General features: G+C 39.1%; 1 protein-coding gene across 1 annotated transcript in view; it reads right to left on the bottom strand.

Annotated features, from left to right (window-relative positions):
- Positions 1–25: 25 nt before the first annotated feature.
- The window catches only part of RANBP9 (RAN binding protein 9), a 40959-nt gene continuing 26575 nt past the window's right edge, over positions 26–14409 (bottom strand). Inside the window, exons 6-14 of the mRNA XM_086608460.1 lie at positions 12377–12561; positions 11453–11565; positions 10033–10141; positions 8458–8648; positions 6531–6678; positions 4670–4791; positions 2205–2356; positions 1423–1534; positions 26–969 (exon numbers count right to left, since the gene is read on the bottom strand). Coding sequence (XP_086464586.1) covers positions 839–969; positions 1423–1534; positions 2205–2356; positions 4670–4791; positions 6531–6678; positions 8458–8648; positions 10033–10141; positions 11453–11565; positions 12377–12561 — 1263 coding nt within the window. The 3' untranslated portion in view covers positions 26–838. The remainder of the gene's footprint in view (positions 970–1422; positions 1535–2204; positions 2357–4669; positions 4792–6530; positions 6679–8457; positions 8649–10032; positions 10142–11452; positions 11566–12376; positions 12562–14409) is intronic.

Here is a 14409-nt window from a genome sequence, read left to right as displayed (position 1 = left end):
TTTTAATGGCTGGTTAATTATGGTATCACTACATTTTATTGCAATATAGTACTATTTAAGCACTTTTAAAAATGCAAGGTGTACAAAGATTAAATTAAGACTGTAAATTGACTAAATATTTGGTTTTTTTATAAATAGGTCATAACCACACTGTGTTGACATGTAATACTGTTATAATACAACAGTTAAACTGGTGAGCCTACACAACAGAAGCTGTCTGTAGTTAAACAAGGAAACAAAGTTGAAAAGACCATGTTAAAACAAAAAAACTACTAAGATCAACAGGTTGGGATTGTAAGTAGCAACGAACATATTCACTCAGCTCCTGAGTAATTCAAGTTTTACAGTACACATTAAAAAATATCATTTCTTCCCATCAACACTATATATCCAAACCATCAGGTGTTTATGCATTTTGCAAATTACACTGATTGAACTATGTAACAATGGGGGTGGAGGCTGGCAAGTCATCCTGCTTGATGTTCACATCACCCACATGCTAATACAGCCATGTTCTCTATTATTCCGTCCCACCACAAGGCAGCAGGATTTTTGGTTTGTTTTGGATAATCGTTTAAAGGATTGGTAATTGTCAATTCGGATGTCTGACGTTATCAGTGATGTTTTCAACTCTTAGTTGTCTAAGAGGCTTAAAGATGGAAATTTTCTCCTAACACTAAGTTAGAAATCATTTGCATCATGCTGTAAACTAGGAAGCAACATAAAGCGACAGACTTGTCCTTAGTACATAATTAAAATTCCAAATTCCAGTCAGCAGAGCTGGTCTACTTTCCACTTCGAGTGTGCCACAACACATTCCAGATCTTCAAATGCATAGCTAGTGTAGGTAGTCTTCCACTGTGGCGAACGCGCAGGATCCGATCCCCGACCGAGCCATCAGCCCCAGACACTGTGACGCCTGCCCCATCGCCAGGGCGAGGGGCGGCTGCTTTGGCAGGTTGTGAGTCTCTGCAGAAGAACCAACAGTGGCAGCTGCATTACTAGGAAATTCATCAGGTATCCCACTGAAAACTTACATTTTAAGCTCGTTTACATCACTAATGCCAAAATTCCTGCGTTTGCATGCGACGTTTGCTCTTGCAGCAAGACAGAGCAGGAGCAACGAAGTGACATTTTGAAACTCCCTGCACAGTACCAGCATTGAACAGGCACGTTTTTGCTTGGAACAACAAAAGAAGAGACAACGACATCCATTACATTAACATGCCCCCAAAACTCCCCCTCGCTTTCACTAAAAAGTGCACCGGAACGTCACTGTGCTTCGTCAGTCACTCGGAAATGCCAGCGGTGAGGAGCAGCACTGCCTGTCTGGAAGGAAGGGCCCCTGCACCGCGCGTGACGTGCAGCAGCCGTACTCGCCCAGTGCCTGCACCGCGTGTGACACGCGGCAGCCGTACTCACCTAGTATTGCACTATTGAGCACGGAGCACACAGGTTCTCTTTGTATCGGGTCGAGCTGATTTCCAACAGGGCTGCTCCAGGGATCTGAATATGCCAGTAAACTGAACGCATCCTGTGGAAAGACGATTTTTATTACATCTCACAGCTGTGTGCTACTAGTGAAAACTAGAACCGCTTCCGTATTTCAACTCAGAATCACAAAGGTGATTGTCAGGTCAGTGTCCTTTGATAAAAAAAAAAAACAAAACACCAAAACATTTTGAGCAAGCAGTATTTTTCCCAACTGGAAATTACACAGGAAGATGAAGTTAGCAGTATTTTAGTAAGTGGTAGGGATAGAGAAACCAGACTGGGAACTGCATGCAGTCAGCCTTTGCCAGGGGAATTCTTGTCCATAGCAGTCTGAAATCGAGGTAAACTAATTAACACACAGAGAACTAAAGAGAGCACATTTTAGGCATCAGTATCAATCCTCTTTCTGGCACTTGGATTCCAGAGGCCAAGCTACATGGTCAGAAATGAGAGGGAAGCGCTGAATTCATCTCCGGTTTTAACTGTGTTACAGTATGAAATGATCTTCCCTGTGGATGTGCTACACAGACAAGACGGGGGACAGTGCTACACTTACAGCTGACTGAAATACTGTGCTCAGACAAAAAAAAATTTAATATAGAATCACAGAAGTTAAAGCAGAACGGTATGGCACTGCTGCATGCTGTGGAAAGCTTCTGCCGGGCCGCACAGTTGCTCACCTTAACACCACAATTTCAGACTAAACATACCTTGAGCATTTTCTTGTTTGCTGTGTTTTTGCCACATTCTCTTCTCAGCTGCTCACTCATCGCTTGCAATTCTCTTCCAAAATGGATCATTTTTTCAATAGCTGCCTGGCTGCCACCGCACAGCTGACGTCGTAACTGACTTGAATCTACTTCTGCAAAAACGATACCGTCATCACCACCGCTAACGGAGCCAACGCTAACAATCTATGGATCTAGAGAATCCACTATGTCCCTCAGAAGACACCTGCCTTCTCAGGGAGATGGCACGCAGCACCGCAGACCTCGGCACAACGCACTCCCACGCCCTGCACTGCTCAACTGCTCCTTTGGGAACATGAAGGCGCTTCGCTAACCAACGGTGAAGGCTGAATGCACACACGGGTCATTTTGCAATGGTTAATTTTAAACTAGCTAGACTATAAGTTTTACCCAAAAATTTTATGGGAGTTTAAAATTAACAACAAGAAGAATAAAAGCCCACACAGTTCTACCTTTTCAGTTCTTTGCCACTGCACTTCTAAAGATAGGCCAGAACCGGAATTGCTAATAGCGGGTAAAAACCCTGAACTTCCCAAACAGCCACAATGGATGTTGCTACAAGACAATCGTTCAGACTGTTCGTACTCCTTGTAGAATATTTTAGCTTAATGAGCTGGACATTTCAGGCTTCTTTTGTAATCAAGCACAACACTACAATTGATTTCTTCACTGTTTGCTACAATATTCTGCAATACTGGTGATCTTAAAGGGTGTTAATGCAGTTTATGAGTAGTAAATCAACCCTTGGCTACTCCGAAAGTTCTGTCTTTTTTGAATTTGCAACTAAAACAACCTTTAAAAAAACCACACCACCACATATATCCCTTCCTTGCCTTTTGTCATCAATGGAATCAAGTCTGGAATCAGAATTTTGATGTACACTTTAATTACAAAACCATTCTTCTTTCTGATTTTAACATTGCTATCCAGTGAAATATTTTCATTGCTATTTCAAACAAGGATTTGTAAGTAAGTGGTCACTTTACTTTTTTTTTTATGATGGGAGCATTCCACCTCTGGAAAAAAATCTGCCTACTTAACATTACATATGCAGCACTAAGGAGAATACACAAATATTTCAAAAAGCAAAAAACTACCAAAACACCTAAACTGGTAAACAATGTAGGATGAGGAGCCACGTGTTTTTTTTACAAAAGTGAAGCACCCAAATCTTCAAGCAGTGTTGTTTGTTGCTAGTAGCAGCCCCATCTAGGACATGACTTTCCAAAGAAAACTACATTAAAAAACCCCACAAACAACTCTGTGCCCTGCGCAGCTGCTTCACGTCTGTCACAGCAAGCCTCTGTGGAAAAGGCTGCAAGAGAGTAAAGAAGGGTTTTGTTTCTTCTGTCCCAGAAACGGGGGCTTGTTATTGTCCAGTTTCAGAGCGCAGTGCAGGGAGACAGCCTGGAAATTTGAATCTGCCCTCTCCGGGGCTGTCCTAGAATTATATTTGCTTTTCAACAGCTACGTGGTATTTACCAGCAAAGCTGCCCGCCCAGCAGCAGCACTGCCCTCAGGACCGTGACGCGTTCCTGGGCTGCCAGTGCTCCTGCATTCTCAAAGTTTGCCAGCGACATCCCGAGTTTCCCATCATTTAAACTACCGATTAACTGATCTCTGGTTAAATCAGCTCTTTGAAAAGACAGTTCTGCAACTGCAGGAATGGCTGGGCCGTGTTCCTCCCTGCTTCTGACGTCGCCAGCAGCCACAACCACTGCCTAAGCTCCAGCCTGCATGCGCTTCAGAGATCCGACTGCCCTTCCTGGGCAGGGACAGTCAGCACCAGCTGACAGAGTAAACGGTGTCTCTTCAGGGCGTGCTTGCAGGCAGGGGGTATTTAAATACTCATTTGTCACTAATGCAAACAGGTATGACTGAGTATAAAGCAGGTTAAGTGAAACAAAGTTATTTTTTAGACCACAACTATGTAAAACAGGATTTTTTTTTTTGGTGGAAAACTCCCCCCAATCCCAGTTCCCAAATACAGCTCTGTACTTGAGCATTTCATATCAGCATTTTGCATTCTTCAACGTAAATAACTTAGAACTTCTGCTCTCCTGTCGAGTGCAAAGATGCCAAGAGAACCACGAATGCTTAGAGGACATGGGGAAGAGGGAGAAGCAATCTGCCAACCCTAACCCAGGCGTGCTACACAACAGGACGTTTCTTCTCAAAGGCACTTCCTTAGAAATTGATGCTAGTTTCAAATTCCGTGAGTTACCCATTTCCCCTGTCCTCACGCTGACACTGGACCACCTAAATCAGTGGTTCCAAGATCTACACCTAATAACAGCAACACAAACAAACATAACAAATTAAGATTTGAGCTAATATCCCTAATTTTCAAGTTGGGAAGCATTGCAAGTAAAAACATAACCTTGTTGCCATCACTTAATAAAAATGTAAGAAATATCACTGCAGACCCATTTCTGTGTCACATTCTTCCATTTCGTGATCATGTTTAGAACTACCATTTAGGAAGCCATTGGATGAAGTCTCAGCAACCCCATTGGAGTAGTGATCTGTTTCCATGTCTACATCATTGCTGAAAAGAGAGCAACAAACACAAGTTTTATGCATATTTAAGTACTTAGGGTTATCTTCTTCACAACTTCAGCACAATACTTTCTCACGCCAGCTACTGAAAAGCTGCTTTTAAATATTACCAAGTTAGACCACAGGTTTTTTTCCGTAGCAAGTGGTTATACCAGAGCACCACGGAAATTTTAAGGCTCTTTCAACTAACATTAGCATTCAGCAAAACAACTTCTTCAGATGCTGAGAAATTAAACATGTCCACCATTACTCAGGAGTAAGTAGTGTAACACTTTCTAAATACAAACAAAAAAAATTCTTCGCTTGTTCATGTATCTGTGCACACACAGAGCTGCAAAATATGCGCTGAGAAAATAGACCACTGCCACTTTTTTGGTTTTTTTTTGCTGGTTGGCTTGTGTGTTTTTTTTTGTTGTTGTGGTTTTGTTTTGTTTGTTTTAAAACACAGTTAACTCAATATACAGCCTACTTTGAGAATATCATATTTAGGTAAATAATTCCTTAAAAAAAACCTTGATCTCTCATTTAGTGTCAATGGAATGACAGGGAAAGAAGAAAAACCCAAAGTAAATATTGAGTAAACCAGGACACGTAAGAGATACTCAGAGCCAAATTCGAAGTGTACAACTCCTCACCACACTTTGCTCTCAGCAGGTCACAGAAACACTTTTAGAAAATGCCAGCACGGCTTTGGGGACTGAGCTTTGCTGACGGTTACATCCTTGCCTCTCCTATTTCATCATGGAGAATGACAACCTCAAACCTCTCTCAAGACCAAAAGATCCAATTCAGAAGTTTAATATCTTGCTTTTAAGCAACCAAAAATACTCAGCTTCCTTTGAGGAAAGAAACCAAAAGGTGTCTCTGACCAGGCAACACCACAGCCAAGGAACTGTCTTTGCGTGGACACTGCCAGGCTTTTTGGCAGACACAAACACAAATAGTGAGGTTAAAAAGTAAATTGTTACTCTTACATTTTTTCCCCAATCATCACTATCCAACTGAAATAGTTTTTGTTTTCACCACCACATCATCACATCCTAGTTGGAAGTTCTAGTATTGCCATCTTGGACAATGCAGCCCAGAACTGTCGTATTTCACATCAAATGAGGTTCTGCTGCATCTGTACAACCCAGAGCTTAGTATTTACTGGTTATGAATAATAACCCTGGTTAACACATCTGCTTTCATTCTCTGAATTTAATGATTTGCACAAGTGACAGTGACTGGAGTAGGCAAACAATCCTTGTGCGTGCAATGGAAGGCAGTCCACATTTCATACACATCTCAGTTGTGTTTACTTTGCAGATACTGCCACAAATGGACAGTATCTGGGAAACTTTCCATTGCCTACGTGCAAGGTACTTAAATCAATGTCAGTGGTTTAAATTAAAATCCCAAGTGCCAGAGAGCTAGCTAATCTTCACTATACAACGTCAGAACTGACCACAGCTTCAGCACTGACCATAAATAGCTATAAGCAAGGTAATTTATTTTTGTCCATTGCATTTCTTTAACCAAAGAGGAGAAAAAACAGTCTATTGAGATTGAGAAGTTACAACAAAACCAAAGCACACTGGAGTGATCACAAGCTGCTGGCCCCTTACGCTGTTCTAACTGTCCTTGAAAAAAATCACATCGAATTCCACTGAAAATTCTTCCCTGCAATAAAAGCACGTGCACAACACGAGCCTTAACGTAAGTCAGAAGCATCTGAAGTTTATTTACCTGGAATAGCTGTTAACCTGCTGTGATCTTGATACATTTATGTTGTTGAGCTCTGGTACATTCAAGCTGGTGGTTGTGTGTTTACTGTGACAGTAAGATTGATGCGCTTTATTTGATATTACTCCATTACTGCAACTACTTTCAAACCCTGAAAGAAAGTTTTAGTAATTGTAAACATCTACAAACCTATTTTTAAGTACTGATTTATAGAAGTGAAATAAGCATAGCTGAATCATTCCTGGTCAGCAAACACTAGATTTGCCAAACAAATAAAGCCAAATACCTACACTCCATGTTTCAGGTATTTGAACCTTTAAAGATTCTACAGTGCAGAAGTTAAGCATTGTTCAACAAGCATCAACACATACATGAGAAAGTTTTGCAGTTGTACTTATACATCAGTAAAACCTGAAAACTGCATCAAAGTAGAATCATTTCTTAGAATTGATACATTGTTTGCGAAAGATCTGAAAATCTTTTCTGTGCCACTGTAATCGCTATGAATGGAAGCAGATATGCACCTTACTGATTCCTGATCACATAATTCTCTTGATAAATATGCAGTAAAATTCGGTGCTGAGAATACTTTACATGTTGCTACACTTAACTAAGGGAGGTTACTCCCTTCTTTGCCATATAATTATTTTAATTGTTAGTACTGTGCTTTGCTAAATAAAATTACACCATGTTGTGGCATTATGATGTCTGGCTAAAATCTCTTCTGACCCTTCTAAAACAATCAAGAAACTACTATTCTAAGCAAAGGTGTAATTGCCAGTTCTACCAAGCCCAAAAGCAGGAGCTCCCTAGTATCTTCTAATATAGAAGGAGGTCATAGGAAGGGCTTATAAATAAAACACTTTCAGTCATTCAGGAAATCCCAAACATCAACTCTAATAATACATTACCCAACTTGCTTATTACGTGGTGCCTCTATTTTCAAAATTAGAAACTTAGAGGTACTTTCTACAATACATCCCAATAACCACGTGAAGAGCAAACAGAAAATGTGAGCCGACCTCCCCTCGCATATGTGACAGCACAGTCTTGACACGGGAGAGAAAAGCGAAGCTGCTGCCTTTCTAAGGGCAGCAAGTATTCTGGTAGCCAGGCTACACTGGCTTCCTGCTCAATCCCATCCAAAAAAAACCCCAAAAACCAGTCAGCCCCAGTTTGGATTTAAGAATGAAACAGGAGTGAAAGCTGATGGCCTCTGTTTGCTACCTTAAGAGTCTTGGGTTCAAAGATGACGCATTCATGTACTATTTTAACATATCCATCTTCTTCTCTGCAAGGGTGCTTTGGAAGGCACAGGCATCTCACCACAGCCATGGGAGACAACTCTGAACATTCGTGGCTTCCCACCACAGCTTTACCACCACCTAGACGCTCTCAGAACTGTTTCAACTGTGCAGACTGAAATTTAGCTGCTAGCAGAAAGACTCTTATCTAACTCCACCACCCAGCTCCTGGTATTTCCCAGGCAAGAGCAGCTGTTCCTACCACTCCATAAACACCATAGGAAATGGATAGTATACTGGATTTAAACCACCTTGCCCAAGCCATAAGTTACCATTGAAAGGGTAACAGAAACTTGTGTCAGAACTTTCCATCTCCTGGAAGCAAGCACTTCTTTGAAATCACTGGCAACCTACTTTGCAAACCCTTAGTAAAACCAAGAGCACCTGCAAAACAGATTTGATTCTATTGATACACTTCCATTTCCTCAGTGACCGAGAATCACATTTTAATCATTAAAACTATACTTTTAAACAATGCATTTAGTAACAACTCTTAAGGAAATTAAATTGTCAGTCTGGGAGTATTTGTAACCTCTTCCAATATTTAATTGTAAAAAAAAAAAAAAAAAAATCTACACAGTGTGGTATAGCCAAATCTATGTAGTATATCCTCTACATCAACTTACCAGAGAAGTGTGTGCTGCTCCCTTTGCCTGTTGCCAAATTGTGAATATTCATTCCATGGCTAGGACTCATGCTAGGACTACTGAATGACCGTGGGCTAACAGGGTAACTGTCTTGGGATTTCGGACTGTGGCCTCCCAAACACCGCACTTCACTGTCTGTACCGTTCACCATCTCTATGAACTGGCGCACCCTAAACAAAAGGCAAAAAAGTTAAGCTAATAAAACAATTCGCACATTTCAATTTTCCAATGACAGCAATGATTTAATTTTAGTGATGAATTTATAAAAAGTCTGACTCAACAACATTTTGGATGTCAGTAACTCAATCATCAACAAGCTTTGGCGCATTCAGCCAAAAAAACCACACAACTACAAAATTTCTGAGGGAGGAGAACAGGAATATTATCCTTCAAGGACAGACTTTGGCAATAAGTCCTCAAAGTTCAGAGAGCTAAACTGTATTTTCTTAACTGTGTCGTTTCATTGGCAGGGGCAAGGTTATTTCCTGAGAAGGATATGTCATTACGTTGTCACGTCTGTCATTTCTCTCACAGTAAATGAGAACATAGTTTGACCCTCTGGAACAGTAAGCCATTAAATCGTAACTTTTAACGTTAAACATTTGCACTAGGAAACAGTTTGAAAAGCAAGCTCATATACAAACCTTCCCTTTAGAGGCTGTTGCTCTTTGTCATTTTTATTTTAGGAGGTTTTACTATAGACTTTGAGGAAGCTCAGACCTACTGCTTAATAGTTTAGGCTTGGATAGCCTCAATAGAACAGGCAAAATTTAGAACGACAGATTGAGAAAAAGATAACATAAGTTGACATTATCGAGTGAAGTCTTTCACCAAAACGTTCACGTTTTGTGAATTCTGTGGTAAGTCTGCAGTGCTATCACGTGAATTCTGTTTGGCACTTGAGCATGACAGACTTCAAACACATTCCAAGCTACTTAACTGAACATAAAAATAAACGTGCTTTGTTCTTATAGGAGGTAACAGATTTTTTTCCGCATTCAAACACTACAATGTGATACAAAATTCTGGAGGATCAGCGCAGCTGGCAAGTAAAAATGCCAGAATAAAGGTTACTAATGTGTGCCTGGGAAGCAAAAAGAACTCTTCAGGATTATGGAATTTCCACAGTAGTAGCCAGAGGTTTCTAGTAAAGTGACAAGGAGTGAAACAGCTAATTTAAACTGGTCTTTAAAGTCAGTCACCCATTTGGAGGAACAAGCAACCTTCTTGAGTATGATACGGTATCACTTTACATTTTGAGTTTTACTTGACACCCAATTTGAACAAAATTGATTTGAAAAATTATAAAACTTAGTTCTAGAGAATAAGTCTACAGTGAGATGTGAATTATGCTGCAAAACAGGACCTTGATGACAAAACCTAGTTAAACATGTAGCAAATAATATAGCATAAAAAAGTGAACTACACACATTTTCTAAAAAATGCTGCTTAACTTTGTTTAACTTTCTGTGAAAGTTTTAAATGAGTAACTGTCTTGTCTCAGAAGGTACTGTGTCATCTATAAACACACATCTGTATAATTTGAAGACTCACTTTAATGCAAATAAGAGATTAGGATTTCTTTCTAGTAAACTTGGATACAACTGTTGTGTTGTTTCAATGGCTTCTCCCATTCTTCCTGCTAAAACCAATTTCTGAATTCCTGTTCACCAAAAAACAAATAAGAGATTAGGATTTTTTTCTAGTAAACTTGGATACAGCTGTTATGTTGTTTCAATGGGTTCTCCATTCATCCTGCCAAAACCAATTTCTGAATTTCTGTTCACCAAAACCAACATAAGTTAAATGGACAACTTATGGATCAATACATGTAAATTAACGATTAAAAGACACTGCAACGATCAATCAACAAGCTTTTTTTCCTCTTAGAAAAAAAATAGTGTAAAGAAAGATCACACTTCTTTAAAATGAATATGAAAATTTAAGAACTGCACTTCACCTACATACATCTAAATGAGTACTCAATATTTTTATTTATTGGCAGCATACAACTACTTTGTACTCAGATTGCTCATTTAGAGCTAGACTAAGATTGCAGACACGCTTCTGTGATTATTTCTCGTTTTCATACCTTTAAAAATAAGCACATACCAAACTGTCATCACCCAAGAACATCCAAATTGCATCCCACCTCCCACAGGTTCAATTCTGACTAAGAAAAACAAAATTTGGTCTCTCTCACCTACAACACTTTTCCAGTCAGGTTACGGTTGACTAAACCTTTCCACAACAGTCCCTGCTTTATTGGTGCCTCTGTTGCTATAACCTGGCATAAATTGCAACAGCCTCACAGCTCTATGAACCAACAGAGAAACGGATCCAGATGAAAACCAGCCCGACGAGTGGGATATTTTTCACCCAGAGCAGTTTCCTCGTGTGGTGTGTCACACGAACACTCGTGTTCATGCAGCAGGGGTTTAAGTGAACGGAGAAGGCACTGTTGAATGAGGCTGCCGAACAGCACTGCCACAGCAAGTTAGAACTGAACTGCTGTTAGCTCTCCTTGTCCTCTTACCCCTCACATCTATAAGCAGGAAAACTCAAATTTGATTTAACTTAGAAAGCATTCTTTAAACTCTGCCACTTTTCACAGTTGAGATAAAAGTCTAAACGTCTGTCAAGACTAAGTTTTGTATTCCTGTTTGTGACTGACCATTAGCTCTCACAAACACTCATTTAGAGACATCACCTACATTTAAGACAGACCACAATTTTCCATTTCAGGAGAAAGGCAACAGGCAATTTACCACATTCTGCTACATCAAACAAGTTCCAAAGCATTAGTGTGGAAATTCATCTTAACCAGCTGTCCATACATACATAACTTTACATGGCAGCAGAGAACTATGAAGTAATGCTGAAAGGAAATTCTCCAATGATGCTTAAGAGAAAGTTTTATGTAATACTTGTTTAAGGGAGGTAAAAAAGGATGTAACATGCTTTCCAGGCTTACTTTGTCTATTTTTAATGGAAGCTAATTCTTCTAGCACAGTCTGGTCTGTGGATCTGGCGAATGCCTCTGCTGTTGCACAGTAACCATGGTGAACTAAGTAAGATGATACCATTCTAAAAATAAACAAAAACATAACCCAGAAACACTCATTAAATACAGGTAGGAAACCAAGAACAACTTGAATGTAAAACCTCTTTTCTCAAAAAATGTGACGGAATTAAAGAATTCTACTTGAAATTCATAAATTTCCGTACAAGTCAGACAAAAGTAATTCAGTTAAGAGCCAGTATCTGCTTCAAAACACCGTGCAGAAAAACAATTTTTAAAATGACACATTGATTATTTTTATTATGATGAATTTTAATAAAAATGATTCATCACCCAAAGGTAGGCTCAATTAAAATATTACCTGCTAATAAAGTTTCTTTTTTTTTTGCTCATTACATACACTGAAGTGAAATTTCTGCACACTGTTTTTGCTGAAGAAATAAAAAATGCAAAGACACAACCACCATTTTTCCAAGTCAGACACTGATGAGCCACAACTTAACCCGGCATGCTGAAGGCCCAGACTGTGAAGGGACATTTCCAGAGCCTAAAGTATTAAAGCGGCTCATTTCCACCATGGCAATTTTTCTGAACTCCCCAATCCGCATTACATAGGTCAAATCGGAATGGAAGACTTACACTCAGCATTACGAACTCTCAATTACGTCATGATGTAGAGAACTCTTCCCAAAACATCTATTCATGTTCAATTTTATGTATATTTATCAAACCTGTTACATCAACAAAATTATTTGTACTAGGTTTTAATAGTATCTGTAAATTTTTGCACAAGACAATAGCCACAATGTTTTAAAGACCTCTGAAATCATGCAAGTGTTAACTTCTTTTTCAAACGAAAAATATTCCAAGTCTTACTTCTGAATCATTGTTTGCCACTCTCCTTCCCGATCTCCTATTGGAAATCTGTCAATCTGTGCTTGAATTTTAGTTCTCCATTCTCTCATATAGTCTTCAATATCAAATACAAAGGGGTGTTGTCCAAAATTAGCATCCACAACCTCTCCCGGTGTTTGAAGCCCTACTGTAGGGTACAAGTTTGGCTGCAAGAAATTTTTTTAATTAGTTTTTTTCTTGTTGTTCTAAATTCCCCACTTTTTCTTTTTCCATCTCTGTATTAATATCCCAAATGCTACTGGTAGTGTGAAGTAGTAAATACCTCTGGATCATCTGTCCAGCAGTTAAAGCAACTTCTACCAATCCAGTAATACAATGACTGATTAATTTTTATTTCCAATTGTATTTTTTTTTTTATTTTGAAATAAGAAAGCCTTACTGATCATTCTCTTTCTAGTCAGAAAACACACTTTGTAAACTACACTACGGCTTATAACTTTTGGTTTCAATTTTACAAAATATTAAATACCAATTTTTAAATTATTTTTAAAGACCAGGATTAAAATTTCTTTCAAAAAGAGAACAAAAATTAAACTTACAAAGTGGGCCATTTTCCTTTTGGGGTGAAATACTTAAAACATCGCTGAATTTTAGTGGTAAGAACTGACAGGATAGAGAACTCATTAGCCTCAAAGTCCAAGTGTAGCGCCTAAAAGGAACTGTAACAGTGCATTGAAGTTCTCGTGAATTCCTGGACTTGTATCTAGAAAAAGACTTTAAAGCATTTATTGTTGTCTCAGTTTTACCTTCTGCTTAGAGATTAGGTCTCCATGCAAATTGGAAATATGCCAAATATGAGCAAAGTAAAAATCTGCCTGTTGGGATTAAAGTAACTTTCCCAAATGCAACTAGCACCTCAGCAACGGCGATGCAATCCGCTGGGCTTCTGGGTGGGTGGGATTTTGTTGGTGGCGTTTGTCTTTACTTTTGATTATAAACATACCTACATCGTATTTACACTGCAATCAATGGTGGTATGGTATAATGGTATGCTGATCTATGGAACTATATGGTAAATAAATTAAAGCCATCAGAAAGAAGTTATTAATATGCAGGTCATTAGGAATACTGAAGCCCAGTCAAATGAAAGAAAAAATACTCTGACTGTTAAAACCATGCCCAAGCTGATCTTGCCTCCATCTTCCCCCTCTGCTTTTTGTTTGTTTGGGTTTTTTTGGGGTTTGTAGTTTTTTTTGTGTGTTTTTTTTTTTTTAAATAAACCTTGCTCATAGTGTTACCTATTCTAGACTAATCAACAAAGTCTCAAATCTTTTAATGAGATTAAAACAATCAATTCTAATGAGAAAAGACCCAGCTTCAAACTTCAGATTACAGTGTCAGTTTTCCTGTGCTGGTACCATGTGCTAGCAAGGAGCCCCGCTGGCATCCCACAGATCTAGGACAGTGGCAGTGGCTTCCCACACAAAGTACCCAACCCTGCGCCGGGGCCGAGAGGCACAGGTGTTGACTTCATTTTTCCTTAGTATCTGTCCTTGCCTCCTAAGGCCACAGCAAACAGAGTAGCTGGCCAGATGAAAGTGCGTCACACACTGCACCCTAAACAGATTAAATCAGAAATCAAGTGGATGAGAAAAAACTAAAGTAAGTGTAGTATCGTGCCTGTGTCACTAGCATACGGAACACATTTATAACGATTTTAAGGAAAGTACAGTTTAATTGACTGAAAAGCTGGAAGACTTCAGATATCTGCAGTTTTCTTTAAAAAAAAATAACTTTGATACATTTGATCTTACAGAGTGAACAGTATAGAGATTTTGAAAATCAGACATCAAGCGTGAGTTACAGTGACCACGTCTTAAGTAGCCAGCCTTTCTGAATATGATACACAACTGTGCACATACATCTGTACACACATCCACAATGTTTGTGTTGAATGTACCTTTGACTTTGTATGTGATGCCTACATGTCTCAAAAAGTATGTAATAACTACTGGTATATATTTTTTCTGCTAAACTTCCATTAGAAATGTCTG

Source organism: Tauraco erythrolophus, chromosome 3 (assembly GCF_009769465.1).
Source record: "Tauraco erythrolophus isolate bTauEry1 chromosome 3, bTauEry1.pri, whole genome shotgun sequence".
Taxonomy (NCBI): Eukaryota; Metazoa; Chordata; class Aves; order Musophagiformes; family Musophagidae; genus Tauraco; species Tauraco erythrolophus.
The sequence above is the reverse complement of the archived record's forward strand: the minus strand, read 5'-3'. Positions and strand labels throughout refer to the sequence as shown.